The 27,866-nt window shown below is 38.2% G+C and overlaps 2 protein-coding genes across 2 annotated transcripts; both read left to right on the top strand.

Annotated features, from left to right (window-relative positions):
• Positions 1–757: 757 nt before the first annotated feature.
• On the top strand, positions 758–2,121 carry LOC119728068 (monocarboxylate transporter 2-like). Its single transcript, XM_038200143.1, has 2 exons — positions 758–1,614; positions 2,000–2,121. Exons 1-2 carry the CDS (start codon positions 816–818, stop codon positions 2,119–2,121), a joined length of 921 nt encoding a protein of 306 aa, XP_038056071.1. The 5' UTR covers positions 758–815.
• Positions 2,122–6,708: 4,587 nt separating this feature from the next.
• On the top strand, positions 6,709–26,804 carry LOC119728067 (monocarboxylate transporter 14-like). The gene is made up of 4 exons (XM_038200142.1): positions 6,709–6,922; positions 24,532–24,675; positions 25,422–26,312; positions 26,650–26,804. Exons 1-4 carry the CDS (start codon positions 6,709–6,711, stop codon positions 26,769–26,771), a joined length of 1,371 nt encoding a protein of 456 aa, XP_038056070.1. The 3' UTR covers positions 26,772–26,804.
• Positions 26,805–27,866: the final 1,062 nt, after the last annotated feature.

The following is a 27,866-nucleotide window of genomic DNA, read 5'->3' as shown; positions in this document are numbered from 1 at the left end:
GAGCACTAAGTCGCTTGATGGGCAGCCGTCCCATGATGGTGTTTGGTGGACTTCTTGCTACGACTGGCTTCATGTTAACGTCAGTATCATCCAACGTTTTCGCTGTGGCTGTTTTTATTGTTGGATTATCAGGTACAATTATATCCCCGGTCAATATCAAGAACGGAATTTTTAAGTGAATGTTGCCAAGGATTGAAGACTGAGTGGCTTTGTTTAACTCAAAAACTACTGAGCACCTCTCGCTCAAATGACGACTAATCAATACAGAAATTCCTTAGCAATCCAGTCATTTTCTTTATTTTGCCCAAAACAGTAATAATGTGTAAGAATGTATGCAATTTATGATAAATTATACCGAAAACAGTTGCACTTTTGTATACGTGCAAGTGGTGGTTCACACTTTCTGTCTTGGCTGAGTGTAGTATAGGCCTATACCACAGTTGGCAAAAGTTGATCAAAATCGTAGGCAAGGATTGGTCATGGATTCGAACGACGCACTTTTAATCTGATATTGGTTAATTTTGTTGTCGTCCATACATAATCTTAGGGGTTTTCGAAATAAAAACTAAATTACTTCTAACCTAACTTGCGAGAAAAAAATACTACAATAAATACACTTTCACACTAGTTATACGAGCCTGTTGATGATTTCTAGCTATCAGATGGAATTTACTGCAAACATCCTATTGGGCCAAGCTTAAGTCCAGACAATTTTTTTCCCAGGTCTAGGGACTGCATTTTGTGCGTTTATCAGCTTGGCACTCGTGGCTTCATACTTCAAGGACAAATATCCACTTGCCAATGGACTATCAACAATGGGTTGTCCTATTGGGATGATGGCTTACGGACCAGTTACCCAGGTGCTTCTGGGCACCTATGGCTGGAGAGGAACCACGCTCTTAGTTGGAGGCATCTCGTTTCATCTGGTGGCGTGTGCTATGTTAGTGCGACTGGACCCATCTTCCTCTTCACCAGACAATGAACAGTACCAAGAAGTTTCGGTAAACGATGGGGACGAAAACCAGTCGTCGGGAGAAGGCAGAGATTGTCCTGATGACAAAACTGATAACTCAAAGAAGAGTTGCTGCGATCCAGACCATCGACAAAATAGGACTGGAATGTGTTGCCGAAACATTGTGAAAGCAATTGATATGGCTTTGCTGACAGATGTCAGGTTTGTTTTGCTAATTTGTGCGAGATGCACAGCCAGTTTTACCTATAGTGCATGGGTGGTTTACATGGTGTCGCACGGGCAGTTTCAGGGCCTGAGTGAAATTCAAGCTTCATTTCTGCCCACTGCGTTCGGTGTTGGCAACGTTATCGCAAAGTTGGTATTGCCACTCCTGCAGCAGATCGGCATTAAACCGTCCATGACATTCTGGGCGTGTTTCGGGGCAGGCATCGTCGGTGTATCGTTCCTCCTTGACGCCTTCATCAGACCTTTCATCGGACAGTTAGCTCTTACTGGATTCGTAGGCGTTGGTTACGGTGTGTTTTTTCAAGCCCTTGACGTCATGGTACGGTTCCTTGTGAGTGATGACCGGTTTGTTAGTGTCCTGGGATGGCAAGGAATGTTCACTGGCATTGCTGGGACACTCGGTGGATTGATATCAGGTTGGTTCGTTGAACATAATTATGTTTTTAATACAGAGGAGCAGTGCAGTGAACCATCTTAGTTTACATCAATAATTTGTACTTTACATTTTGTTTGCAGAACCTCAGGGGAAAAAAAAATGATAAAGTCCCGTGTCATTTGACCTGATAGCCGAGTCATTGAGAGTGTAAATTCTACCAGCCTAGCACTGCTTGTCTGTATGCACCCAGGGTCAACTTCGTTGTTTATCGCTCTGAGAATCTTCTTGCCAACGGTTGCTCTTTTTTTTGACGGGGGTAGGGTGTACACAATTCTTTCATCTCACAACTTTTAACAATGATATAAATGATCATTATTAAATAAAAAATTGAAACTTAAGTACAAATATTGTGGTTTTTTTCACAGGATGGATTTACGAGTGGACGGGCGGTTTCAGCATAGTTCTTTGCGTGTTTGCTGGAGTGACGTTGTTGTCTATTCCCTTCTTCGTTACCGAAGCTCTATACGCCAAGCGAAAGAAACTCTAACATGGATCATTCTATAATTTTAGGGGGCCCTTTTTTCTCGTCCCTGTTGCATCTGACATGTACGAATCGATTTGTTAATGCTGGATCCACCCTTAATGCCCTTTACCCTACAAGTGACTGTCAAGCTAAACCAACAGTTGAGAATAGTTTGAGCTCATGTTTATAATGATACTGAAAGGTAAAAAAGTTCTGAGTTATCAGGAACAGGAACAATGTAACACATTGGACCCGAAATTTATAACATGATCATGCGTTTGTGTGACAGTTAAGGTGCATGCACGGACAGCCGATTACAGCCTATTGCGCTCTATGCAGCCGAACATCAACGGTAGAGGGCGCTATTGACGAGACGAATTCGTCATGTCGGTAGCGCCCTCTACCGTTGATGTCGTTCGGCTGCATAGCGCACTATAGGCGGCCTATATGTAAACTGACATTGTATAAATCCAGTCTTGGACCGAGACTAATTCCACCTTAGCTACAGTCTTCGAATGAATAACTACAATGGTTTGATTTTAAACGAACTTCAAAACACTTGTAGAGAGGCCTTCAATCGCAACTGTAAAAAAAGATTGGGTTTTTTTCTTGTCAGAAAACCCCGAAGTCAATTTAACACTTTCGCCATTGTTACTTGAATAAAAATCCTAGGGTTAACTTTCTCAACAGCAGTTGTCAAAGCTTCCGTAAAGCAAAGGATAAAAGAAATCAGACATCGATAAACATGCAACTAATTAAAAGTTTAAACCACGATCAGTTTGTCGTAATAAGCTTAGTAAAAACAAGACATTTAACATAGCAATTATAATTTGCATACAGTGTTGTAAGACGAATTTCACGCAAACGGGGCACACTACCGTAAATGGGCAATTCCTTGGTTTTGTAACTAATTTTATTTAATTTCCAATGTAAAATACATATTCCTCGCGTTTTTTTAATTTGAAGAACACATTTAGACTTATAAAATGAACTTGTTTAAAAAAAAACTAATAATTTGAGTGACCAGTTAATAATCCAAGTGTGCAACATTTTAGTACAACATGTAGTGTAAGTTGTTAACAAGATTCTTATATATGCTAACAGTTCTACCTATTTAACCTCCGCATACACTTCGAGGCCTATTGCTTGACAGCACAAAAAGGAAAAATAATGTACTCGATACGGATTCCTCGTTATTATTCACCATTGATGATCTCTGCCAGTCAACTAGACTCTTGGTATTGGTAAGTCTAAGCGAAATGTCTATATAATAAAATGGCAAGAAAGTCTTCCAATTGAAGCGTAGTTAAATTTTAACTAATGGACTTTTTTGTGTTAAAAAAAGATTGTTACTCGTAATACCTCTTCGGTACAATTTGGCGTCTTACCTCGACAAAGAGTTTATTAAGATTAAGTTCACGTTAAGCATGTAGCTTGCTGAGCAAAATACCAAGTGTCTTTTTGAGACTGTTTCAATCAATCAATTAATCAATGAATCTTACTCTATTTACCACATCACAATACAGAACGATATGCCAAGAAAATCATAAGATCACAATAATGTGGATGGGGGTCTCTAAAAAGCAAGGCTTGTTGAGTAGTGACCCCACATTAGTAATCAATTAAATTAATTAGTTCATTTAATGTGAGTTACAACAATTACATTACACACATACACAAACCACATACACAAACCCCTACAGATACACCAGACAATTTGCTACAAGGGAACATGAACATGGCGAGTAACATGACGAGGAAAACCGTTATACATTATTAATTTTTAAGTGATTGTAAGTAATGTTCAGCAAGTGAGCCTTATATTTATGTTTGAATAATGATTGACTGCAAATATTTTTAATGACGTATCCAGTGAATTGCAAAACAAAATTGTGACGTGGCATTTCTTTGGGAGGAAAGCGTATGAAAATATATGCTCTGGCAACCCGGACCAAGGGGCATTTTGTTTTTGAGTAAATGAAATTGAAATTCTATAAAGTTGCTTCGCATTCTCAGTAAACGTTCATGCAACGATTAAACACAAATATTCCATCGTATTTCCATTTTTTTCTGAGTATTTTCTGTAAGCAAGTAATAGTTGAAAGCAAAGCGTTAATGAATAGGTCAATAAAAGATTTGTTTATCACATTCCAAAAACACTTCTAAATAAAAATCTTCTAAATATTCGTTGTTATTGATTCGATTTTCCGTTTGGCTGGATCTCAAAAATCTTTAAAACAATAACAAGAATATCTTTAAAACAATTACAAGAATATCACTCCTTGAAGTAGCCTGTAATTAACACTAATTAAACGATACACAGGAATATATAATTTAGTCAAAAGTTTGTCAGGTATCAAATTTGAGTAAATATTGAGCAAGGAATGTTGTGTAATGATGTGATATCCAAAAACTAACTACTCAGAAGCTTCTTAACTACTGCGCGGTAAAACTATGTACTTTGTACTTAATCTAATATGATACTACATTGTAACATACACATATCAAAGTTCACGAATCCAATATTATACTGGATAGTCGCCTTCACAACAAGAGTCTACGTGAAATCCATGACTGACAATTACTATCCTCATGTGAACGGTTGAAATAAAATTCTCTTGGCAAAAGAGTTTTGGTATTATTAACATACTTGAGATCATCTACCTTTCTTAGTTAGGCAAAAAAAATAATAATAAGTCGGTCTCTGGTCAGCGCGCGCGTCGATTTTAATCATGCGCGTCAATCTTTTTTTTTCAAAATGTTCCGCGGTAGCTCCAACAGCGCCCTCTATTGCCGCACTTCCTCAATTTTTTTTACCAAAGAGCACCAAGGAATGGGAAATTGCACTAAGGCAAATGATCGAAAGCACCAAGGCAAATTATGGAGGACATCAATGTACATGAGGACACAAAAAAAGCAATATAGTACCCCACCTTGTCTGTACAATCCAAGCTTGAAGAAAAAAAAAGCAAAAAAAAAAAAAAAAAGCCGCGTCGCCGCGTCAATTCCGGAACTTTGGTCTGACCAGAGACCGAATATTTTTTGGGGGGGCCTTATAACACAAACTTGTCGGCAACAATACCGTTAGAGCAAACTGTTTAGAAGTGAATATTAATGCAATACATGAAGTGTTTGAACAAGTGTGAAGAATACATCATTTTACACAAATCACTACAATCCCTTTAGTTGCACAATATGAACAAAATACTTTTAACCCTCCAATTGCAATGCAATATAATGTAACTGAAATTTGCAAAAAGTAGCTGTTAATTGAGCTGCGAAAAAAAAAGAAATATATGTATAAATGAATGTGTTGTGGGGTTTGCAATTAAAACTGTTGCAATTATGTCTAATTCTAAGGTTCAAAATCTTCTGAGCCATGTATTGTAGATTCTCACTTAATTATGATCATGCTCTGACATTTTTAAATTATGAATTCATGAGGTCAACTGGTCCATAACACTATTAAAAGAAACACACTGTAGGCTTACAGTATTTCTGCTAACTTACATATTAGGTCTTCGGTTCAAAAGGATTGGCTTTCTGCATCTGTTTCTTTTCTGACATGTGGCAGTGTTGTAGTCGAGACCATCACAAGACCAGACACAAGACCAGCCACAAGTAACAGGGCACGAACAATGACACAGGAATGCCTTTGTTGTAGTTCATTTGAATAGCTTGTGACTTGGACTGAGACTGGAGGTCTTGTGTTGGTCTTGCAGGGTCTCCACTACAACACTGATATGTAGGCAGGAATGCAATTGCTTCATTGCAAATTGATCTCATGCACTATACGCTTCTTGTATAAGCCTATCATTAAAGACCACTTAATGAGAGCAGTTTTGTTGTTGAAATTCAGTGCGTGACAATACCCCCCAAAAAAGGTTTCTGCTCTTGCGTAACTTAGTGGAACAAAGACCTGCCTCAGATGTGACGTATTAGGTGCAAGGGGACTTTTGGTTTGACTTTTAACAATCTAGTTACTGTTGCAATAGGCCTTCATTAACTCATGGCTATTCACCAATTGCACGTTCTGTATATTTTCATGGGTGAATAGCATATGCAAACATTCACTCGTTTCCCCGTCCTATCGAATTGAAGGGCACTGGCGTCCACTTATTCCTTGCCCAAATTATTGTGAAGGAAACGCACAAGGTCACAAATCATTAATTTGGGGTAGATCACTTGTGCACATGATAAATACACGTTATGTTCACACGGAAGTGTTAAACCTGAGTCACTGGTTAAACAAAATCCGTCCAATGAGAACCGAAAGAAATTACCAACGTCCTTGGTTAAGGCAATGGGAACGAGCGAAGTACAAACATGGCATCCCACACAGTCAACCTTAAAATTAATGAAAGATACTACATCGAACGAGAACCAATTGCATGACAGTTACTACTACGAATACATTTGAATGACTCATGTTATTTAGCTTCCGACCCCGACCTTGCCTTTATGCAACACGTACTTGATCGAAAAGTACATAAGCCCACAGACTACAAGTACAGCTAGCACACCACTGCATGCATCGCGCTAGGGGCCGAATATAGCTTTACGAATTGGAACATAATCCAAATCCACTGAGTACAGCCATTCAGCAACGATATGGCTTCACCCAGAAATGCAACCACCCGCCAGTACGACCACGACAGTTGGGGCTGGGTAATGGTGGCCACAGCGTTCACCAGCCTTTTGGTTCTCTATGGTAACTTGAAGGCGCTGGGTGTCCTCCTCATTCCGATGACCAACGACCTGGCAAGCGACCTGTGGCTGGTCGGATGGGTTGCAGTGTTGTACGATATTATGCATAATTGTGTTGGTAAGTACACACGCATGAATACAGACAGACTTTGCTAACAGTAGCGTGGCCAAGGTTTTCAACTTTCAGCATTGAGAGTAGAATCTTTAAAGCAAGGTATTTACTTAAGAAATTGAGAATGTGTCCCATGATTCGAAAAGCAAGTGACTTGTGTTCCATAAATAAAATTAATGCTCTATCTAGATAAGTCTTTCCTTTAACAAGAGTGGAAAAACCAACGGCCTCTAATGACTTTGCTCAGCACGTAGCACTCGTGTGCGGCGGGCTTAAACGTGAGGAAAATTCCACTGCGGCATGTCTTTGTCATGGGTTTTGCGGTTCACTGCGTTTGTAATAATACACATATACATACCAACACGGATCCTAGACACCATGATAAACGACTGTTCCGAGCTCAAATACAAAATGCACATCTGTGGACTTGCCTTAATTGGTTAGACGCGTTATAACGGGCATTAATACCCGCTGGCGTGTAATCGCGAATTTTCCAGTTGTGTCATTGTGTTGGGTTTGTGCACGACATCTAAAACGGAAACATTCATAAATCTGTTAGTAGAATTACTTCTTATTTAAGATATAATTGTTCCAAATTTTTTTTTAAAATATATACTTCAGGATATAACAGATGACGGTATTGTACAGTTTTTGTCGTTATAGATGAAGTATTTACCCGAGAAATGAACGTCAAATTTCGAGAACACCGTTTACCCAAACTTCGTTTTTAATTAGGCTTTTATTAAAAAGTTTTAGAGAGATAGGATGCCGAACCGATGAAACAAAAGCGACATTTCATCGTCTTCAAGCTAAAGATATTGTGCTCAGCATTACCATGGTTATGTAGTTACCACTTATAAGAATTCAATAATAAAAACGTACACTCATGAATATTCAAAATATAATTCACTGGCTTGACAGATTTCGAGGCCAAATCGGGCGAAGAGCTAGAGCCATGCAAATCTGAAAGCCACCGCGCGCAGTGGTCTCCGTTGGAAAGTATTCATGGTATTTGCCACCAGTACCGGCCGTTATCATGCGTCTAACCAGGAGTTGGGCCGTGTTGTTCATCCTTGTGGGTAAGATCCGTGGACCAACGAGTCCTCGGACAACGACCTGTGGCTTGTGAAATAATGAATGGATGCATGGGTAAGTACAAGATTCGAAATTTGAACCATGCGTATTTTCTGGCCCGATTGAAGTTAAAATTTAGGTTGCATAATTGTCAATGGGATGCAACGTCATACTATTTTCACTGCCCATCGGGGAGATTTCTGCGACCGAACACAAAGGCCGCCCGTCCCTTTACTGCAATGGCCATAAAGTGCAGTTTTACCAGGGTTTTTTGTTTTAGGGGGGGGGGGGGGCGGTTCGTCTTGCTGCATCCTGGATCAACTTTGTTTTTGGCGCTGTGTAAATGTGTGTTTTTTTTAATTATCAAAGTTGTTGTGGGGAGGGTAGTACAGAATTCATCTGTCTTCTTTTAAAAAATAAAAGGAAAAAAGTATGCATTCATGTAAATTGAAAAAGAAAAGAAAATTTAAATGAATAATTTTTTTGGCATAGGATGGATTTACGAGTGGACTGAGAGTTACAGCATGGTTCCCTACGTGTTTGCTGGAGTAACGTTGATGTTTATTCCCTTCCTCGTTACCGACGCTCCATACATGGATCATTCTAGCATCCCCCGCGGGCCCTTCCAAGGCAAAACAATGCAACTCAAAAATGATCATTTTGAGTAAAAAGACTTTGAAGTTCCATCTTTTGTCATTTTTATGCTGTAAATACCGTTGTGGGTTTCTTTTCACAGATTTGTGCTAGTTATATTTTCTTTAAATTCTGAAATGTTTACACAGTTTAAAGCTCGGTTTCTTATACTTTATGGTTTCTATTACCATTTTTATATAGTTACACTCTTATGCCGTGCGTTATTTGTCGTATGTGGTTTACACATTCCAATGCATCTTGTTTTGACAAGAGCACTTTTTCAGAAATTCCACGGCAAAACAATGCATCTTTATTTTAGGGGCAGCCAAATTTTTATAGCGCCCTATGTTGTCAAAATATCACATTGGAAAAGATTTTGTCCTGACCGTCACGAATTTTTGACAAGAATTCATTCTCACGTCAGCATTTTTTCAGTGCAACAATGCGAAACAAGATGAATGTTGAAATCGACAGAAGGGTTTTCGTGGAAAACAAGGAAATTTGAGTTGGCTTGGTTTGAATGCATACATCGTCTAGGGCAAAATAAAGCATCTTTAAGATGCATTGTTATGCCACGGAAAAAAGGCTATAAATTGTCATAGAAAATGAAACTGAAACAACGCATATTTAGTTACATTCCTTTGCTGTGATTGATGTTAATTTGAAATTAGCAAGAGCAATGTAAATACAACTTAACATTTTTTTACCAAATAAAAAACTGCATTTTGGGAAAAACAACTTCATCAAAAAGGAGCAACATGTAGATACATTGTTTTGCTGTTGAAAAATACAATGCTTTTGGTAAGATACATTGTTCTGCCGTAGAATATTTTGGGAAATGTGGAAAAAATGCCCCAAAATGGCATAAATTAACTCGGAAAATAAATATCGTGTGACTTTGAAATTTTGCTAAATGAAAACAATTAATAAGAGTTATTATTCAAATAACTGAATAAGTTATTATTTAAATAATTAGTATCATTATTCATATTGGTAATTAGTATACAAAATACACATACAACAAGACATCATGGGTCCTCATGCCCCTTCTCCAATCTGAGAAGGTGCTTACTTGGTATATATGTGCCTCTCGACCACCGTTATCTGCATGTAGTCACAGTTTGCACGTACAAATATTTTATTTGCTATGTTTTGCTAAATATCATAACATTCTCTACATAAAAACACCCTAAAACAAACCGCTATTACGCAAAACGTATCGTTTGGGCCCCAAAAAAGTCTCCGGTTTCTGGTATGCGCGCGCGTCGCCGTAGCCATGCACGTCGGCAAAATGAAAAGGTTTTTTTTTTCAATACAAGATGATGTGTCAAAACCGCCAGACTCACTGGTTTGACTGGAATCCTGCTGCTGCACAATTTTAACGTGTTTTTAGATGGGGTTATGATCGAGAATAAGCTTTATGTGGCCTCTCTGGACTCCCATATATTTGCACTAAGTTTAGTCGGGCACCATTTGCAGTCATCAGCCGACATTTGAAGCCAAAAAAAAAAAAAAACAGGTAAAAAAAAAAAAAGCCGCGTCGCCGCACCACTTTTGGGGCAAGCTCCATACCAGAAACCGGAGCCTTTTTTTTTTTGGCCTTATGGCCAAAAAGTGGCACAATTGCTTCACCAAGGTTTACAACGCCCACCTCGGGTTAACATGTAAATTAAGGTCACAGTGAAATTATTTATGTTGTTACAACATCTTCACAACGCTGTACATTGTTTGAACATCATAATAATGTTGTCTTGTAGAAGACCATCGTACAACATTGCCACAACGTTTACAGCATTTACCAAGCAGTGTTAGAACATATATAGATCATGATACAATTTGATGATCATTATGTCAGTAAGTTGGCAACAAACTCATTGATTGTCTCGTTATTAACCTTTTTAAATAGAACATTTAAAAACAGGGATACAGAATTAACTACAGGTTGAAGGAACAACCACACGGTGCTGGGCCATGGATAACCGCAAACTTTGCCACACACATCAACTCAACTTGAAATATGCATGTTTAAATCCATGTTTGACTTTTCAACATGCCGCCAGAGGGCGCTTTAACATTTGATGACGTCACTTGTACAGTGCTGCCCAGGCAGACACTCGAATCATTGAAAGCAAGTTCGCATCTTCTGCCAATTTCAAATAATACGGCACTTCCGGTTTCAACCGGAAGGAAGGGTCAAGTGATTTTGCACTTAACACCAAAAATGAAGACCCTGCAATATTGTATCGATTGCCATAAATAACAAAATCAATTCTGTAGCTGTTGATTTTATATTGATTTTCAAAGATTAAATCTAGAAATCTTTGATTGCTTGTAATATGATACTTGATCACGTCATTGTGACGTCATTACCAGAAACCTCAAGAGCTATATTTACTGTGCTATATACAGCCAAATCTTGATTATATCTATCACGGTATATTTTCTAGCAATTTTTTAAGGTTTAAAGATCTTTTTACAGGTGTTGTCTGCATTATGGTCATCATGCACATTAATTTTGAAGCGATTGCCGCAAACTTCGCCACAGACATCAAGTGAAAATGCGTGTTTGACGTTATTTAACCAGCCGCTAGAGGGCGCTCCAACACTTCATGGCATCACCTATTTTTTTTTTTTGAAAGGTCAATCCAGGCAGACACTTAAATCGTTAAAAGCAAGTTCATATTTTGTTCCACTTTTAAATTATTATGCACTTCCGGTTTCGACCGGAAGGAAGGGTCACGTGATATTACGCTAACAGGATAAAATAAAGATCATGTATTACCATGTCGATTCCCGCAAATTTCAGGTTCCGGTCTCTCACGGTTAATTTTATATGGAATTTCAAAGATTAAATTTGTTAAACTTTCAAGTGACGTCACGTAACCCATGATGACGTCATGATAACGTAATTGCAAAAAAATCACATCTGCGGTGGATTGGGCATTCATGTATTGACAAATGAAGTTCATATATGTTTCCATTTTTCCAAACAGTTCTGGAGAAGGATATGCTGACAATATGCTGAGAAGAACAAAAACAGTAAATTCTTACAAAACCATCAAGGCCCAAAACCTAATAAAATTAAAATGTTGATGCAACCTTATAAACGCAGGAACGAAATGTGGGAATGGCGTTGCATAGATACTGATTCCAACACTGTACTAACACGAGCAAGTTCAAACGTCATTGTCAAACGAGCACTACAATATAGCATATGACTTGAATTTTTTTTCATAATGTTATGGTGACATTGTCTAAAAAATATTATTATTACATTGTAACGACATTTCAGTAAGTTGTGCGCGTAACATTATTTTAATGTTAAGGCCTTAATGTTATTTGTCTTGGTGACATGTTTTTATGACATTCCTGATAATTGTGCGCCTAACGCTATCTTAACATTAATCCATTATGTAATAATATCAAAGCGATGTGGTCTTCGTAATACTATTATATGACACAGTTCAACAGCAAGCTTTGAGGAAAGTCGTAAGAACACAATAATATTGTTCCTTAGACCATGTCGCCGTAACATCTTTACAAAATATCACGACAACTTTAATTTCCATTAAGTCATTAAATGATCTTCAAGCATTATGTCGGCATAACGTAAAGAAAACATCGGACACTTTGATAATATAGCTTTATTATACCTGGTGAAACGTCATTGTTGGAGAATTTAAATCACGTTATTAAAATGTTTGTTTTTTGTACATATCATATTTCATTCCGATATCTTGTTTAAAACATTTGGTAATAACGTTTGATAATTTTACTTAACATATCTGATAAAAAGGTCCAATTTGAGACAAATATATCACGTTATTAAAATGTTGGTATATCATGATATTTCCTCCATACATTTTTTTTAACATTTAACAATAGCGCTTTGATAATATCGCTGTAACATACCTGATGAAACGTCAAATTTGAGGCATTTCAATCACGTTTTTAAAATGTTTTTATGGACTTGCGTTACTTGAACTCAAAATGAATACACATCTAACTGAAACAACCAATCTCCATTTGGGTTCAGGAGTCCTTAATATTTTATTTAAAATTTAACACATTGTATATCATTTATATTTAGGTGTTGGGCCTCAGCCCAACATCTATTGCTATTGTAAGAATTTACTATTATTTTTTTTATTATTCTTCTAGACACATTCTTCCCCAGAACTATTTGTCAAACTAAAAACATATATGAACTTCAATTGTCAATACATGAATGCACACCCCACTGAAGATGTGCTTTTTGCAATTATGTCATAATGACGTCATCACGGGTCACGTGACGTCAGTTGCAAAAATAATAAATTTAATCCTTGAAATTCAATATAAAATCAACCGTGAGAGACCGGAACTTGAATTTCGCGGGAATCGACATGATAACGCATGCTCTTCATTTGATCTTGTGCTCGTCAAATCACATGACCCTTCCTTCCGGTCGAAACCGAAAGTGCCTAATAATTTGAAAGTGGAAAAAGATATGAACTTGCTTTTAACGATGTTAGCCTGTGGGTGGGTTGATCTTTCCAAAAAAATGATCGGTGACGCCATCAAGTGTTCGAGCGCCCTCTAGTGGCAGGTTAAAAAATGTCCAAAACGCATTTTCAGTTGATGTCTGTGGCGAAATTTGCGGTTATCGCTTCAAAATCAATATACATGATGACCTTAATGCAGACAAGACCTGTGCGAAAAAAAAAATTGATTACGTAATCACACCGAAAGTTACAAAGAAAAGACCTCTTTTCTTTTGAAAATTGCTAAAAAATCAACTGTCAAAGATGTAATCAAGTTTTGTACTTTAAATAGCGCTGTAATAGGTCTAAAACTTCTCAAGGTTTCGTTACAATACGTTAACTAAAAGATGCCCTGCATTCCCCTTGAAATTTGGAGTTGAACACACCTACGCCTTGAAACGCACATTTGATACCACGTACATTGTGTGTACAGCAAATGGAGATGATTGCGTACAAAAGGGAAAATCCCGAAAAGAGTGTGCTATGATTGCGTACAAAAGAGAATTCCCCGCGCTCGCTTCTTGAGTGTCTGGTTTTACGACTGTTGTATGTTAACTATTGAGCTACATGTAACGGCTGTTTGATGGACCAATTTATTTGTTTACCAGTGTTTTGTACACGTTTATATGACAACTTCTTAAAGCGAGCACATTTTTTACTTCTGATGACGTCATATGATACTCAAAAATTGGGCTGGCAAAAGCGCCCAATTGGGCGCTTTTTTCTAAAAAGCATGCGCATTTGGGTGAAGAGGGTATGACTAGCAATATTTTTTATTGCGCTAATGGTGTGCGACCTTTACTTTTTTAGGATTGCGCGGCAGCCAATCAGCGCATTGTATTATATCGGGAGTGCGCAAATTCACTTTTAGTCACGGCTTCAATCTAGAAACATCAACGCTCGATTGAAAACTTTTCCCACCTCCTCATCTAACCGACTTTTTTTTGGGGGGGGGGGGAAACGGTTATTTCCATAATGCATTGCGAAATATAGGCATTGCGAAACAGGAAATAACTTGCATTACTTTTGTGGACTTAACAACTCTCTTGAAAATTGTAATAAAAGTTACAATATTGAAGGTGCAGTACGATCGGCAAGACAGAAGTTCGGAGGACTGTTTTTCAGCAAATTATAGTGAGTATAGGAGCTGACATACAATTTTTTCGCTACACAATTTTCGCTAACTTTTAGTCATGTTTGCGCACGTTTAGATTTTGAATGATGACAAATATAGTATAGGCCTACACGTTGCATCTTGGCTGTGTATAACGTTAAACCAGGCAATTTGTGCACAAACCTATAGGACTGTGCTCCAGTTGAAACTTTTATACGATTCCTTCTCATTGCATAACGAATTTGAGCGATCGTCTTTTCTGCATGTTCGTACATTATTGCATGTGTATAACTTTACACTAAACATAGTTGTTAGTGTTACGCCCCAACTTAATTGACCATGCTCCCAGCTTTGGCTGGGATCGTCCGAACCGTGTGTTTCAGTTCAGTTGAGACACTTTCGATAGAATGAAACATGCAAAACTATAGTAAGGCCAGCTAGACGCTCTATGATAGCTGACAAAATTCTCCACACATTTCACGAGGCAAATGCAAGGTTCTCAGTACTTCATCATTCAAGTTGAGGTCTCAATTCAATTTTTAAATGTAAGTTTTCTTCAAAATTTTGCACCTGAAAAGCAAAATTATTAGATTTGAATCCTAAGACTAGACTGGTACATGTCCAACTGTTTGAAGAGACTGACCCCATCAGTAGTCTGGGGGCATGCCTGATGGAGAAAATATGCCACAGAGATTAGGAACTACATGTTTCTTTTGACACAGTTGATTGATGCAGTTTTATAACATGGCCGAAGGAAGCAGATGCTACAAATCTAGAACACATAAAGCAGATGATCCTTTTTTCTCAGAAAGTGTGCTTCATTTAATCAACCTTTTATTTTTCAAACTAACAACAAAACACAATATATTCTCATGCCAGATTAAATTCACAACTTTAACTACAACTTCATAACAATTTTTGCGTTCTTGATGCAGTAATTAGTGTTACATTAGCTGCTGAATGGAAAACCTCACTTTTCGCGCTATTTTGCAATGCTCTTTATGTTGACGTAGGAATGTGACATTCATTGTACACACATGGAGTAAAAACTCGCAATTTTATTTCATAACCTGAGAGATCATTCGTGTAGGCACACCAAATTTTTGTAGACGTTTCAGTCGAACACTAATTAGTCGTTATTATTAGCCCATTATATAACCTTGTTTTCACTGCACTATATATTGTGTTTTTCTCGGCTGTGTGTTCCAATGCACCTTTAAAAGCACGTGTACTACACAGATCAGAAACTCATGATTTTATTTCTTTAAAGGAAAATACCATCTGCAAGACAATAATTACCATCATTTGTAGGATTTATTCTTTCCTTTTCCTTTGAGTATCCGAATCTAAACTTGGAGTGATTTTCAAACAACGGTGTCTCGTCCCCTTCATGCATTCAGAAGCCACAATTAATGACTAAAACGCCTTCCCCCATCCGATTTCTTGCTCCGCCCCGGCTGTTGCACATTGTAACTAAAAAGTAATTACCAGCGTCATTGCAATGTATCAAAAAAAAATTTATTTTACAAAATGGCGTCCATGCAGTGAATGGAACGGGCGCAGGTATCACAGGTATTGTGTATACACACCGTACTTAAACACCCGCCATTGAACTCCATGTATTTACATGTATAACCCTGCTACACACTCCTAGCCTCTTTGTAGCAGACACGTCGTTCACCAAACTTGTTTTGCTTTGCTAAAATTCAACACGTCCTCGACACCAGCTTTAGGCGCATTATTCTTGTGCAGCAACCTATGGCATGCTCGTGATGTTGATCTTTTCTTCTGGTAATTTGCATAATAAGTGCGTTGGAATTTCATAAAGGTGCGTTATCAAAGCCTCAAATCCAAGGCCACAGGCAAAGCTCTAGCAGTGGCTTGCAAGGACCTGTTTAAACCCTATGAACCAATATTTTGTGTTTTTCTTGATCAATTTCGTTACTTCCCTGTCATAAAGTCTGAATCAAAGTCCGAGTATACCAAGTGCGAGTCTGTGTGCCCTATATCTGAGTCTCAGTCTGAGTAGGAGGTTGAGTTTTGATGGAGAGAAAAATCTATATATAGATGTCATGTGATTTGGCTTGTATTATGAACTCATGTACAGACCCGAATGTTGTATCCTGATGTTAATTATCATCTCAAAATCCATTAATTTACATCGTGAGCCCAAGAGAAAATGTTGCAGCCTAAATGTTCCATACAATTTGGGCAATCGGTTATATTTTGGTATGTCAATAGTAAACCAGGCGATTTGTGCACAAACCTTTGGGACTGTCAACCAGTTAAAATTTTCATGTGATTCCTCCTCATTGCATAGAGAATTGATCGAGCGATCATCTTGTCTTCATGTTCGTAGATTATTGCATGTGTATAAATAGCCGTTAATTTTACGCCCAAACAACATTGTCTCGGACCGTCCAAACCATGTGTTCCAGTCCAGTTGAGACACTTTTTGGGCTCATATGGCCGTGAGTGCCGAAAACATAAAAAACTAAAGTTAGCCCAGCTTGACTCACTCTTAATAGCTGACAAAATTCTCCAAACATTTCACGAGGCAAATGAAAGGTCCTCAGTGTTTCACCATTCAAGTTTGAGGTCTCAATTTAATGTATTAAATGACACTTTTCTTCAAAAGTTTGCACCTGAAAAGCAAAATGATTAGATTTGACACCTAAGACTAGACTGGTACACGTCCTATAGTCTTTGAAGAGACTGACCCCTTCAGTGGTCCGGTGGCATGACTGATGGAGAAAATGTGCCACAGATATTAGGAACTACACGTTCATGTTTATTTTGACACAGTTTATTGATCCATATTAAAACATGTCCGAAGTAAGAAGAATTGACAAATCTAGAACACATACGGCAAAAGACGATCTTTTATTTTCTCTCGGAAAGTATGCTTCATTTATTTAACCGTATTTTTCAAGTTAAACAACATAACACAATACTTTTTCCATGCCAGATTAAAACTCACAACGGTAGCCACAGGTTTATAAACAATTATTGTGTTGTTGATGCAGTAATTAGTGCTACCATAGAAAGAATTCCATACAAGGCCACCACAAATCTGGTGAAGACACACTATTTTAGGAGTGCAAAAATTCTTTAATAATACTATAACCTTTTTTCTCATGGCCCATAGATTTTGTGCAGGAGGTCTGAGTGGCGGCCTTGTATGGAATTCTTTCCGCTACCATAAGCTGCTGAATGGAAATCCTCACTTTTCGCACTATTTTGCAACACATTTAGAGATATTGACATGGGAATGTGACATTCAGTGTACACACACATGGAGTCAAAACTCACAAGTTTAGTGCATAATCTAAGAGATCATTCGTCTAGGCACACCACATTTTGGTAGAGGTTTCAGTCGAACACTAATTAGTCGCTATTATTAGCCCATTATATAACATTTTTTTCACTGCACTATATAATTTGTTATTTTTGGATGCGGGACCACTGCCTCTTTAAAAGAGCGTGTACGTAGGTTGAAAACTCATGATTGTATTACCTTAAAGGGAATATACAACATTTGCAAACATCAAAAAATAAAACTACCAAATCATTTTGAAATACCTTGCTGGACTGTAAGTGAATGACAGTGTAAAGCATCCTGTAAAATCATGGCACCTGGTATACTGTCATTTGCAAGAAAAGTGGTATTTTTGTATCAATTTCCAACGCTGATCGGCCGATCAGCGTTGAAAACAACTGGCTTTTTTTCAAATACTGGCCCCAATTGACCATCGCACTTGTTTGCAATCGATTACACACCTATAAACTGGTACAAGCCAGCTAGACCGGTTCCCTGACCTTACAATTCCCCAATGTATGTAAACTGCCCTGTGTCTTCTTATATGGAGTCAGGGAACCAGGCTACAGGAAAATGATCGTTTTTCTTGGCTTTTATAGCATTTTCGAACCCAAAACCTCAAAAAAGTCAGTGTAACTATATTTGCTATGTATTTTCAACCCCCGGATTCCATCCATTTCTGAAAATTACAGCAAAAGCAAATGATGTATATTCCCTTTAAAAGAAACTACCATCTGCAAGAAAATAATAACCATCATTTGTAGGATTTATTCTTTCCTTTTCCTTTGAGTATCTCAATCTAAACTTGGAGTGATTTTCACACAACGGTGTCTGTCCCCTTGATGCACTCTTTCAAAAAATTCAGACGCCACAATTAATGACTAAAACATCTGCCTCCATCCGATTTGTGGCTCCGCCCCTGCTGTAGCACATTGTAACTAAAAAGTAATTAACAGCGTCATTGCAATGTATCAAAATGTATTTTATTTTACAAAATCGCGTCCATGCAGTGAATGGAACGGACGCAGGTATCACAGGTATTGTTTATACCACCGTACTTAAACATCCGCCATTGAACCCCATGTATTTACATGTTTAACCCTGCTACCCACTCCTAGTGCCTTTGTTGGAGACACGTCGTTCGCCAAACTTGTTTTGCTTTGCTAAAATATAATTTCCGACACCGGGTATAAGCGCATGCTTGTGCAGCAACCTATGACAAGCTTGTGACGTTGATCTTATCTTAAGGCAATTTGCATAATAACTGCGTTTGTATTCCATAAAGGTGCTTTATCAAAGCCCCAAACCGAAGGCCACAGGCAGAGTTCTAGTTCATAGCTATACAGCAGTGGCTTGCAAGGATCCCATTTAAACCGTATGAACCAATATTTCCTTCTGTTTTCTTGATTAATTAAAATCAACTTCGTTGAGTCCCAGTCCTAATGTCTCTGTCGAAGTCCAAGTATTCCAAGGACGAGTCTGTGTGTCCTATATCCGAGTCTCAATCTAAATAGGAGGTTGAATTTTGATTGAGAAAAAAAAAGTAAATTGATGTGATGTGATTTGCCATGCGCATGCCTGTATCGAGACCTCATATACAGACCCGAATGTTGTATCCAGAATCCAGATGCTATCATCTCTGACTCCATTGACTGATATCGTGAGCCCCATGGAAAATGTTGGAGCCATGTTTATCGAGAAATTGCTCCATTTAGTGGGAAATCTTTTTTCTTCTTTTTTAGGTGTTGGGCCTTGAGCCCAACACCTATTGTTATTGTAAGAATTTACTATTTTTGTTCTCCTCAGCAAATTCTCAGCAAATTGTTCTCCAGAACTGTTTTCAAAATGAAAACATATATGCACTTCAATTGTCAATACATGAATTCACAACCCACTGAAGATGTGTTTTTTTGCAATTACGTCATGAGGACATCATCATGGGTCACGTGACGTCACTTCAAAAAAATAATAAATTTAATCTCTGAAATTCAATATAAAATCAACCGTGAGAGACCGGAATGATAATATATGATCTTCATTTTATCTTGTGCGCCTCAAATCACGTGACCCTTCCTTCCGGTCGAAACCGGAAGTGCCTTATAATTTAAAAGTAGAAAAAGATGTGAACTTGCTTTCAACGATGTTAGTCTGTGGGTTGGTTGACCTTTCAAAAATATGATCGGTGACGCCATGAAGTTTTCGAGCGCCCTCTAGCGGCAGGTAAAAAAAACGTCAAAAACGCATTTTCACCTGATGTCGGTGTCGGTAATCGCTTCACAATTAATGTACATGATGACCTTAATGCAGACAAGACCTATGCGCGAAAAAAAATTGATTACGTCATCGGATCTGAAGTTATAATAAAAAGACCTTGACACCTTCAAAAATTGCAAAAAAAATCAACTGTGATAGATGTAACCAAGATTTGGCTATATATAGCAAAGTTGAAATAGCTCTTGAACTTTCCGGTAATAACGTCATAATGACATGATCAGGTATCATATTACAAGCAATCAAAGATTTCTAGATTTAATCTTTGAAAATCAATATAAAATCAACTGCTACAGAGTTCATTTTGGTTTTTTTATGGCAATCGATACAATATTGCAGGGTCTTCATTTTTGGTATTAAGTGCAAAATCACTTGACCCTTCCTTCCGGTCGAAACCGGAAGTGCCTTATTATTTGAAATTGGCAGAAGATGCGAACTTGCTTTCCACGATGTGAGTGTCTGCCTATAGGCAGTACTGTAAAAAAAAAAAGTGACGTCATCAAATGTTAGAGCACCCTCTGGCGGCATGTTGAACAAGTCAAACATGGATTTAAACATGCATATACATGTATTGAGTTGATGTGTGTGGCATGACGTGAACACTCCTCCGAGTAAGACCAACCCGACCAACTATGTAGGCAACTCGGGTAGGGAGACATCATTTTGGGGAGCCTGCCCTAGGGAATTAAGATATTTTAAGCACTTATTCTATAATTTGTTCCTAAAAGGAGCGAAGGTCACTCTGCCTGAGAGATTTCAAGTATAATATTTGGTTGCTAAATTTAATCTGTCGGCCAACAAATTGTATTATCATAATGACGTACCTAAAATGTTAACTTGTTGTATATGTTGAAATGTGAAAATCCGTGAATAAATGGCTGAGAACGATCTGTTACTGTTATGCTAGCATAAAACCGCAATTCACCAGATAGTATAGTTCCAGTAATCAGTGTGGCTAACAGGTGGTATTTCATTTAACCACAAGTCATTATCTCGCTGGGACTGTGGAGCAGGGAGGGAAGATTGGTTTACTTAAGGGCTCCCCAGGGGCTTTCAACAGTGTGAAACTAGCCACTTTCTTAAGAGAGCCGGTTCGTCATGCAAGGTTTGCGGTAATCCATGGCCCAAAACCGTGTGGTTGTTCATTCAACCTCTAGTTTATATTTAATTTAGTATTTGCAGTTTTATATAAATTAATAAATACATTGCAAGAAAATGTTCATTGAAATCTTTAGATTGTTACATTTTTCAAAGTAAGTATAGTTGCCATAAAACATTAACCAGTAATACTACTTCCCACTCAGATTCAAAACGTTTGGGATGTAAGTAGATACATACATTAATTTCCTTTTACTTTACCAACAATTAAAAAACTTCCTTTGAAGCACCAGAAGAATCACAATATTAATATTACATATTTAAATATAACCTTGTTAAAAATTCAGAACACAATATAAAACTGTTTGATAGAATCATATGACATTCGAGGAATAAGCTGAGATAATTGCGGTAATAGAGTAATAGACAAATAGAACTAGTGTTTGTGTGGGGAAAACACGCAAAACAAGTGCAAGAAAGCGGAGCTTCTGAACCCAAAAGAGCAAAGAAATGGGAGAAAAACAAAGGTGGCTGATGGGGTGGTTATCACAGCATTATGAGTTTGCTGGGTGGAGAAGCACGTATAACTGCAGTAAATTAAGTGACTCAGGGTGTAATTGTTATAACCATTTGAAGCATGCGAACTGGATATCAAAAGCCTTGCAGAAATAACGTCACTGACGTTATTTCTGCAAGGCTTCAGTGTTACAGTTTTGATGACTGTTATCTTTGATTCGATACAACTTGACTAGTTTTGACAGTACATGAAAGTTCTGTGCTTCCAGGACCTGTTTTCTGGTAGGGTAAGTCTGTAAATTTCTCCATTTTTGTCAAACAATATTATGATGATCTGACACTGAATGTTAATTGCCCTGGATTTATCAAGCCATAGAAGTTTCCAATAAATTTAGTCACCAAGATTTAGACGATGTGCGGTTTCATAATTTGAACATTTGTGAGTAGGCTACCTACACTGTTTTAGCGTGGATTGTGGCCTATTTTTTTAAACAAGACTTTTTTAGTGAACTTAAGAGGCATTAAATTCATAACAAAACCTTATCTCTTCTATTCCCAACTTTCAAATTTGCATGTAAGTAGGAAATAATCTTGCCATAAAAAAAACTTGTAAAAATCATGTAAAAATCAACTGTAAAAGAACTTGAATTGCCATCTTGAGAATTCCTGATGGTTCAACTTCAAGGCTTCTGCATGTATTGAAGCCAATTAAATTTCATTGATTATGATTATACACATTTTGTTAACAGTGTCAAATAGATAGAATTAACATACAGTATTTGCCAACAATATTTTGATCCACTTTGTCTCTTTTGTAATACATGCTTCCAGATAATCACTCTTTATTGTCAATTAATTGCAAAATATGTATTTGGATATTCATCAAACTAGCTCCCTTGAAGCAACCCACTGATCTCAGCCCGCCTTTTCAAGACCAGTTCAACCTGTTAACGACAGTTTCCAGTTACAGACCAATTCAAAACGACTTAACAGTTGCAAACCAGTTGGCAACAGCTCATGTCAGTTAGAAACCAGTTGGAAACCATGTTCACACAAGTTGAATCAGTTAAACCAGTTAGAAACCAATTAAACCAGTTTAAAACCTATTAAACCAGTTGCCCAGTTCCTCCCAGTTAAACCAGTTGGAAACCATTTCATACCAGTTAAACCAGTTGAAAACCAGTCAAACCAGTTGCCCAGTTCTTACCAGTTAAACCAGTTTGAAACCTGTTGAAACCAGTTAGAAACAAGTTAAACCAGCTAGTTGCCCAGTTCATAACAGTTAAACCAGTTCAAAACCAGTTCAAACCAGTTCAAACCAGTTCAAACCAGTTCAACCGGTTTCAACTGGAATTTCCACCCGTATGAACACGAATTCGTTGATCCGCAGCTTCAAGATATTTCCGCCGAGTCGAGCTTGTTTGTATTAGAGTAGAATCTGAAATGTTGTATTGGATTGGAGGGCCAAATTGTTTACTTGGATAAAAAAAATACAACTGTCCGGAAATTAATTTAACGAAGCATTTCAGTTTGGTATTCCATCGGATAATTATCTTCTTGTAATCGAATGGAATGGATGATTTTATTATCATGAATTCGCTTTATATTATAAAACTTTAGGAAAGACAATTAAACAAAAATAGAATGGACGTGAGCCGTATAAGACACTTGCTCACTCATGAGTAAAGTATATTTTCTGACGTTTTGGTAAACCCACGGTTCTGTATTAAACATACATTTATTTAAAGGTAGCCAGTGGACCATCTTCAGCTATCCAAAAAATAACCTACTGTAAATTATTGTTTCTCCTCTGGCATGCTGTCATCTTGAAGAAAATAATAAAATGTCATTTCTAAAGATGAGTCCAGTGACACATTTTCCAGAACGGATTGACTCACCAATGAAAGGACATTGTTCTCGTTTGTCGGTCGCGAGATAAACACACACAAAATGTGAACAAACATCAGCAGGCTTGAGGCGATCTGAAAATCACGTGTACAGAGTATGTGATTTCATGGGCTGGTTATATCTTTTAAAAGGAATGTACAACATTTGCTTTTGCTACAATTTTCAGAAATAAATGGATTGGAGGATAAGTATATGTGTTAGCAAATATTGTTAAAATGACTTGTTTCACGTTTTGGAATTGTAGATGTTGGAAAAACCAAGAAAACCATTCATGTTCTTGTAGTCTGGTTCCCAGACCCCACTTAAGATGAAACGGAGAATGTATAGGCTTTGGGGAATTGTAAGATAAGAGAGTCAGTCTTGAAGGCTTGTACCCCTTTACAGTTATGTAATCAATTGCAAAGAAAACACGGAATAACTAATTATGAAAACTTAGGAGCAGTTTTGAAAAAAAAAGCCAGTTTTCTCCAACGCTGGTCGGCCGACCAGCGTTGGAAAATTACCATTTTTCTTGAAAATGCCAGCACACCAGGAGCCACGATTTACAGGATGCTTTAGACTGTCATTCCCTAACAATCCAGCAAGGTATTTAGTGATAATTTGATCATTTCGTTTTGTAATGTTTGCAAATGATGTATCTTCCCTTTAAGCTCAGCACCCCTAGAAATCAAACAGGATAGATATTTGCCTCATCACGGCCTTGCGAGGCAGAAAACTTAGGAAAAATTCACCATACACGGGGATATTGTGTGAGCCATACGTGCTGAGCCAACGGCCTCGGATGACCTTTCCTGCTCAGGACGTAGCTCTCGTGTGCGGCGGGCTTTATAGTACCCGACAAAAAGTCGAATACATTTACGAATCTTTGCACCACATCGTACCAAAGTTAGGCTGTGAGGTCAAGTGTACAGCGTAATTTATTGTGTTTTAGTGAATGTTTTTAGTGTTAACTTCAGGAATCAGTATTTCAACAGCACAATTTAACCTAACGTGCATTCCTTCTTACGGACTATTTTTTTTTAAAGATGCCCCTCACAGATTGCCGCTATACGCATGAGGTCTTTTTGTTCTGTCCTGACGCATTTTTTATACCATTGAATGGTAGGTCAACACCACTGTGATCGCGATTAAGAATTACTATTTGTCCTTGTCTCGGCAGGGCCTGTTGTCGGAGCACTAAGTCGCTTGCTGGGCAGCCGTCCCATGATGGTGTTTGGTGGACTTCTCACTACGCTAGGCTTCATGTTAACGTCAATATCATCCAACGTTTTCGCTGTGGCTGTTTTTATTGTTGGATTATCAGGTACAATTATATCCCCGGTCAATATCAAGAACAGATGTAATACATTTTTAAGTAAATGTTGCCAAAGGTTGAAGACTGAGTGGCCAGAAACTACACTCAACCAAAAAAGAAAGTCCCTCTTCCGATACTTTTTTGTCTACTTACTAAAAACTACTGAGCACCTCTCGCTCAAATGACGACTAATCAGTACAGAAATTCCTTAGCAATCCAGTCATTCTCTTTATTTGGCCCCAAACAGTGATAATGTAAATGCAATCTATGACCAATGATACAGAAAACAGTTGCACCTTTGTATACGTTCAAGTTGTGGTTCACACTCAACTTGCAAGTATACAAAAGTGCAATTTTTTCGGTACCATTTGTCATAAATTGCATAATTTTGCTTACACATTATCGCCGTTTTGGGTCAAACGAAGAGTAATTCTGGATTGCTAATAATGTTTGTACTGATTAGTTGTAATTTGAGCAAGATGTGCCCAGTAGTTTTTGAGTTAGAAAAAAAGTGTTAAGGGGGACTTTCTTTCTTGGTTGAGTTTTTGTCCATATTAATCTTTCAATCTTTCAATCTTTCAAAATAAAAAAAAATATTACTTCTAACCTAGCTTGCAATAAAAAAATATTAGGCCTACAATAAAGACACTTTCACACTAGTTATACGAGCCTGTTGATGATTTCTAGCTACCAGATTGAATTTACTGCAAACATCCTATTGGCCATGCTCAAGACCAGACACATTTTTGTTGCAGGTATAGGGACTGCATTTAGTACGTTCATCAGCTTGGCACTCACGGCTTCGTACTTCAAGGACAAATATCCACTTGCCAATGGACTATCAACAATGGGTGGTCCTATTGGGATGATGGCTTACGGACCAGTTACGCAGGTGCTTCTGGGCACCTATGGCTGGAGAGGAACCATGCTCTTAGTGGGAGGTATCTCGTTTCATCTAGTGGCGTGTGCTATGTTGGTGCGACTGGATCCATCTTCCTCCTCACCAGACAATAAACAGTACCAAGAGGTTTCGGTAAACGATGGGGACGAAAACCAGTCGGCGGGAGAAGTCAGAGATTGTACTGATGACAAAACTGATAACTCAAAGAAGTGTTGCTGCGATCCATACCATCGACAATATAGGACTGGAATGTGTTGCCGAAACATTGTGAAAGCAATTGATATGGCTTTGCTGACAGATGTCAGGTTTGTTTTGCTAACTTGTGCGAGATGCACAGCCAATTTTACCTATAGTGCATGGGTGGTTTACATGGTGTCGCACGGGCAGTTTCAGGGCCTTAGTGAAATTCAAGCTTCGTTTCTGCCCACTGCGTTCGGTGTTGGCAACGTTATCGGAAAGTTGGTATTGCCACTCCTGCAGCAGATCGGCATTAAACCGTCCATGACATTCTGGGCGTGTTTTGGGGCAGGTATCGTCAGTGTATCGTTCCTCCTTGACGCATTCATCAGACCTTTCATCGGACAGTTAGCTCTTACTGGATTCGTAGGATTTGGTTACGGTGTGTTTTTTCAAGCCCTTGACGTCATGGTACGGTTCCTTGTGAGTGATGACCGGTTTGTTAGTGTCCTGGGATGGCAAGGAATGTTCGTTGGCGTTGCTGGGACACTCGGTGGATTGATATCAGGTTGGTTCGTTTAACATATGTTTTTAATACGGAGGAGCAGTGCGGTGCACCATTTTAGTTTACATCGATAACTTGTACTTTATTTTTTTGGTTGCAGAAGCTCAGGGGGAAAAAACTATAAAAAGTCCCGTGTCAGTTTGACCTGATAGCCGAGTTATTGAGAGTGTAAATTTTACCAGCCCAGCGCTGCGTGTCTTTATGCACCCAGGGTCGACTTCGTTGTTTAGCGTTGTGTGAATTTTTCTTCTTGCCAACAGGTTTTTTTTCTGACGGGGGGTAGGGTGTACAGATTTCTTTCATTGAAACTAAAGTACAAATAAATGTCTTTTTTTCACAGGATGGATTTACGAGTGGACGGGAGGTTTCAGTATAGTTCTCTGCGTGTTTGCTGGAGTGACGTTGCTTTCTATTCCCTTCTTCGTTACCGAAGCTCTATACGCCAAGCGAAAGGCACTCTAACATGGATCATATTCTAAAATTTTTGGATCCTATAATTTTCGTTTCTCTTGTCCCTGTTGCATCCGTGTACGATTTTGTTAATGCTGGATGAACCCCTTAATGCCCTTTACCCAAAAAGTGTTTGTCAAGCCAACTACCTAACCAACAGTTGAGAATAGTTTGAGCTCATGTTTATAATGATACTAAAAGGTTAAAAAGTTCCGAGTTATCAGGAACAGGAACAATGTAACACATTGGACCCGAAATTTATAACATGATCATGCGTTTGTGTGACAGTTAAGGTGCATGCATGGACATCCGATTATACAGCATATTGCGCTCTATGCAGCCGAACGACATCAATGGTAGAGGGCGCTATCGATGAGACGAATTCGTTTCGTCGATAGCGCCCTCTACTGTTGATGTCGTTCGGCTGCATAGCGCACCATATACGACCTACGAGCTCCGTGCGCTACAAAAAGAGGGCGCCCTTTTACCTAACAATGGGTGGGACATTTCGCCGGTGGACGCGCACCGTTCCTTGTGTGTGACGCACGTACACCAGGGGATTTGTACTATTTACACGCAGTGGCCGCGCTTCGCGGCAAATGAATTGCAGTCAGCCAAGATGGCATCGGTCGGTCACCCCCAACTGTACTTCCTTTGCCGGTGAGGGGGTGTTTGTGAACAGAGCGGATATGTAAACGAACATTATATCAATCCAGTCTTGGACCAAGACTAATTCAACCTAAGCTACAGTCTTCGAATGAATAACTACAATGGTTCGATTTTAAAACTTCATTTTTTACGAACTTCAAAACACTCAATCGCAACTGTAAAAAAAAAAGATTGTTTTTTTTCTTGTCATAAAACCCCGAAGTCAATTTAACACTTTCGCCATTGTAACTTGAATGAAAATCCTAGGGTTAACTTTCTCAACAGCAGTTGTCAAAGCTTCCGTAAATCAAAGGATAAAAAAAATCAGACATCGATAAACATAAAACTAATTAAAAGTTTAAACCACGATCAGTTTGTCGTAATAAGCTGAGTAAAAACAAGAAATTTTACATAAGAATTATAATTTGCATACAGTGTTGTAAGACAAATTTCACGCAA

The sequence above is a fragment of the Patiria miniata genome, unplaced genomic scaffold (assembly GCF_015706575.1).
Source record: "Patiria miniata isolate m_02_andy unplaced genomic scaffold, ASM1570657v1 HiC_scaffold_20, whole genome shotgun sequence".
Taxonomy (NCBI): Eukaryota; Metazoa; Echinodermata; class Asteroidea; order Valvatida; family Asterinidae; genus Patiria; species Patiria miniata.
Note: the sequence above shows the minus strand (reverse complement) of the source record. Positions and strands in the feature narration are given on the sequence as shown.

What these genes read in the sequence shown, in the direction of transcription:
- LOC119728068 (XM_038200143.1), top strand. Translation starts at nt 816, where the DNA reads ATGGGTTGTCCTATTGGGATGATGGCTTACGGACCAGTTACCCAGGTG. An exon ending in ACTCGGTGGATTGATATCAG is followed by an intron (nt 1,615 to 1,999) that starts GTTGGTTCGTTG and finishes TTTTTTTCACAG; the next exon opens with GATGGATTTACGAGTGGACG.
- LOC119728067 (XM_038200142.1), top strand. Translation starts at nt 6,709, where the DNA reads ATGGCTTCACCCAGAAATGCAACCACCCGCCAGTACGACCACGACAGT. An exon ending in TATTATGCATAATTGTGTTG is followed by an intron (nt 6,923 to 24,531) that starts GTAAGTACACAC and finishes TTGTCTCGGCAG; the next exon opens with GGCCTGTTGTCGGAGCACTA. An exon ending in TTTTATTGTTGGATTATCAG is followed by an intron (nt 24,676 to 25,421) that starts GTACAATTATAT and finishes TTTTTGTTGCAG; the next exon opens with GTATAGGGACTGCATTTAGT.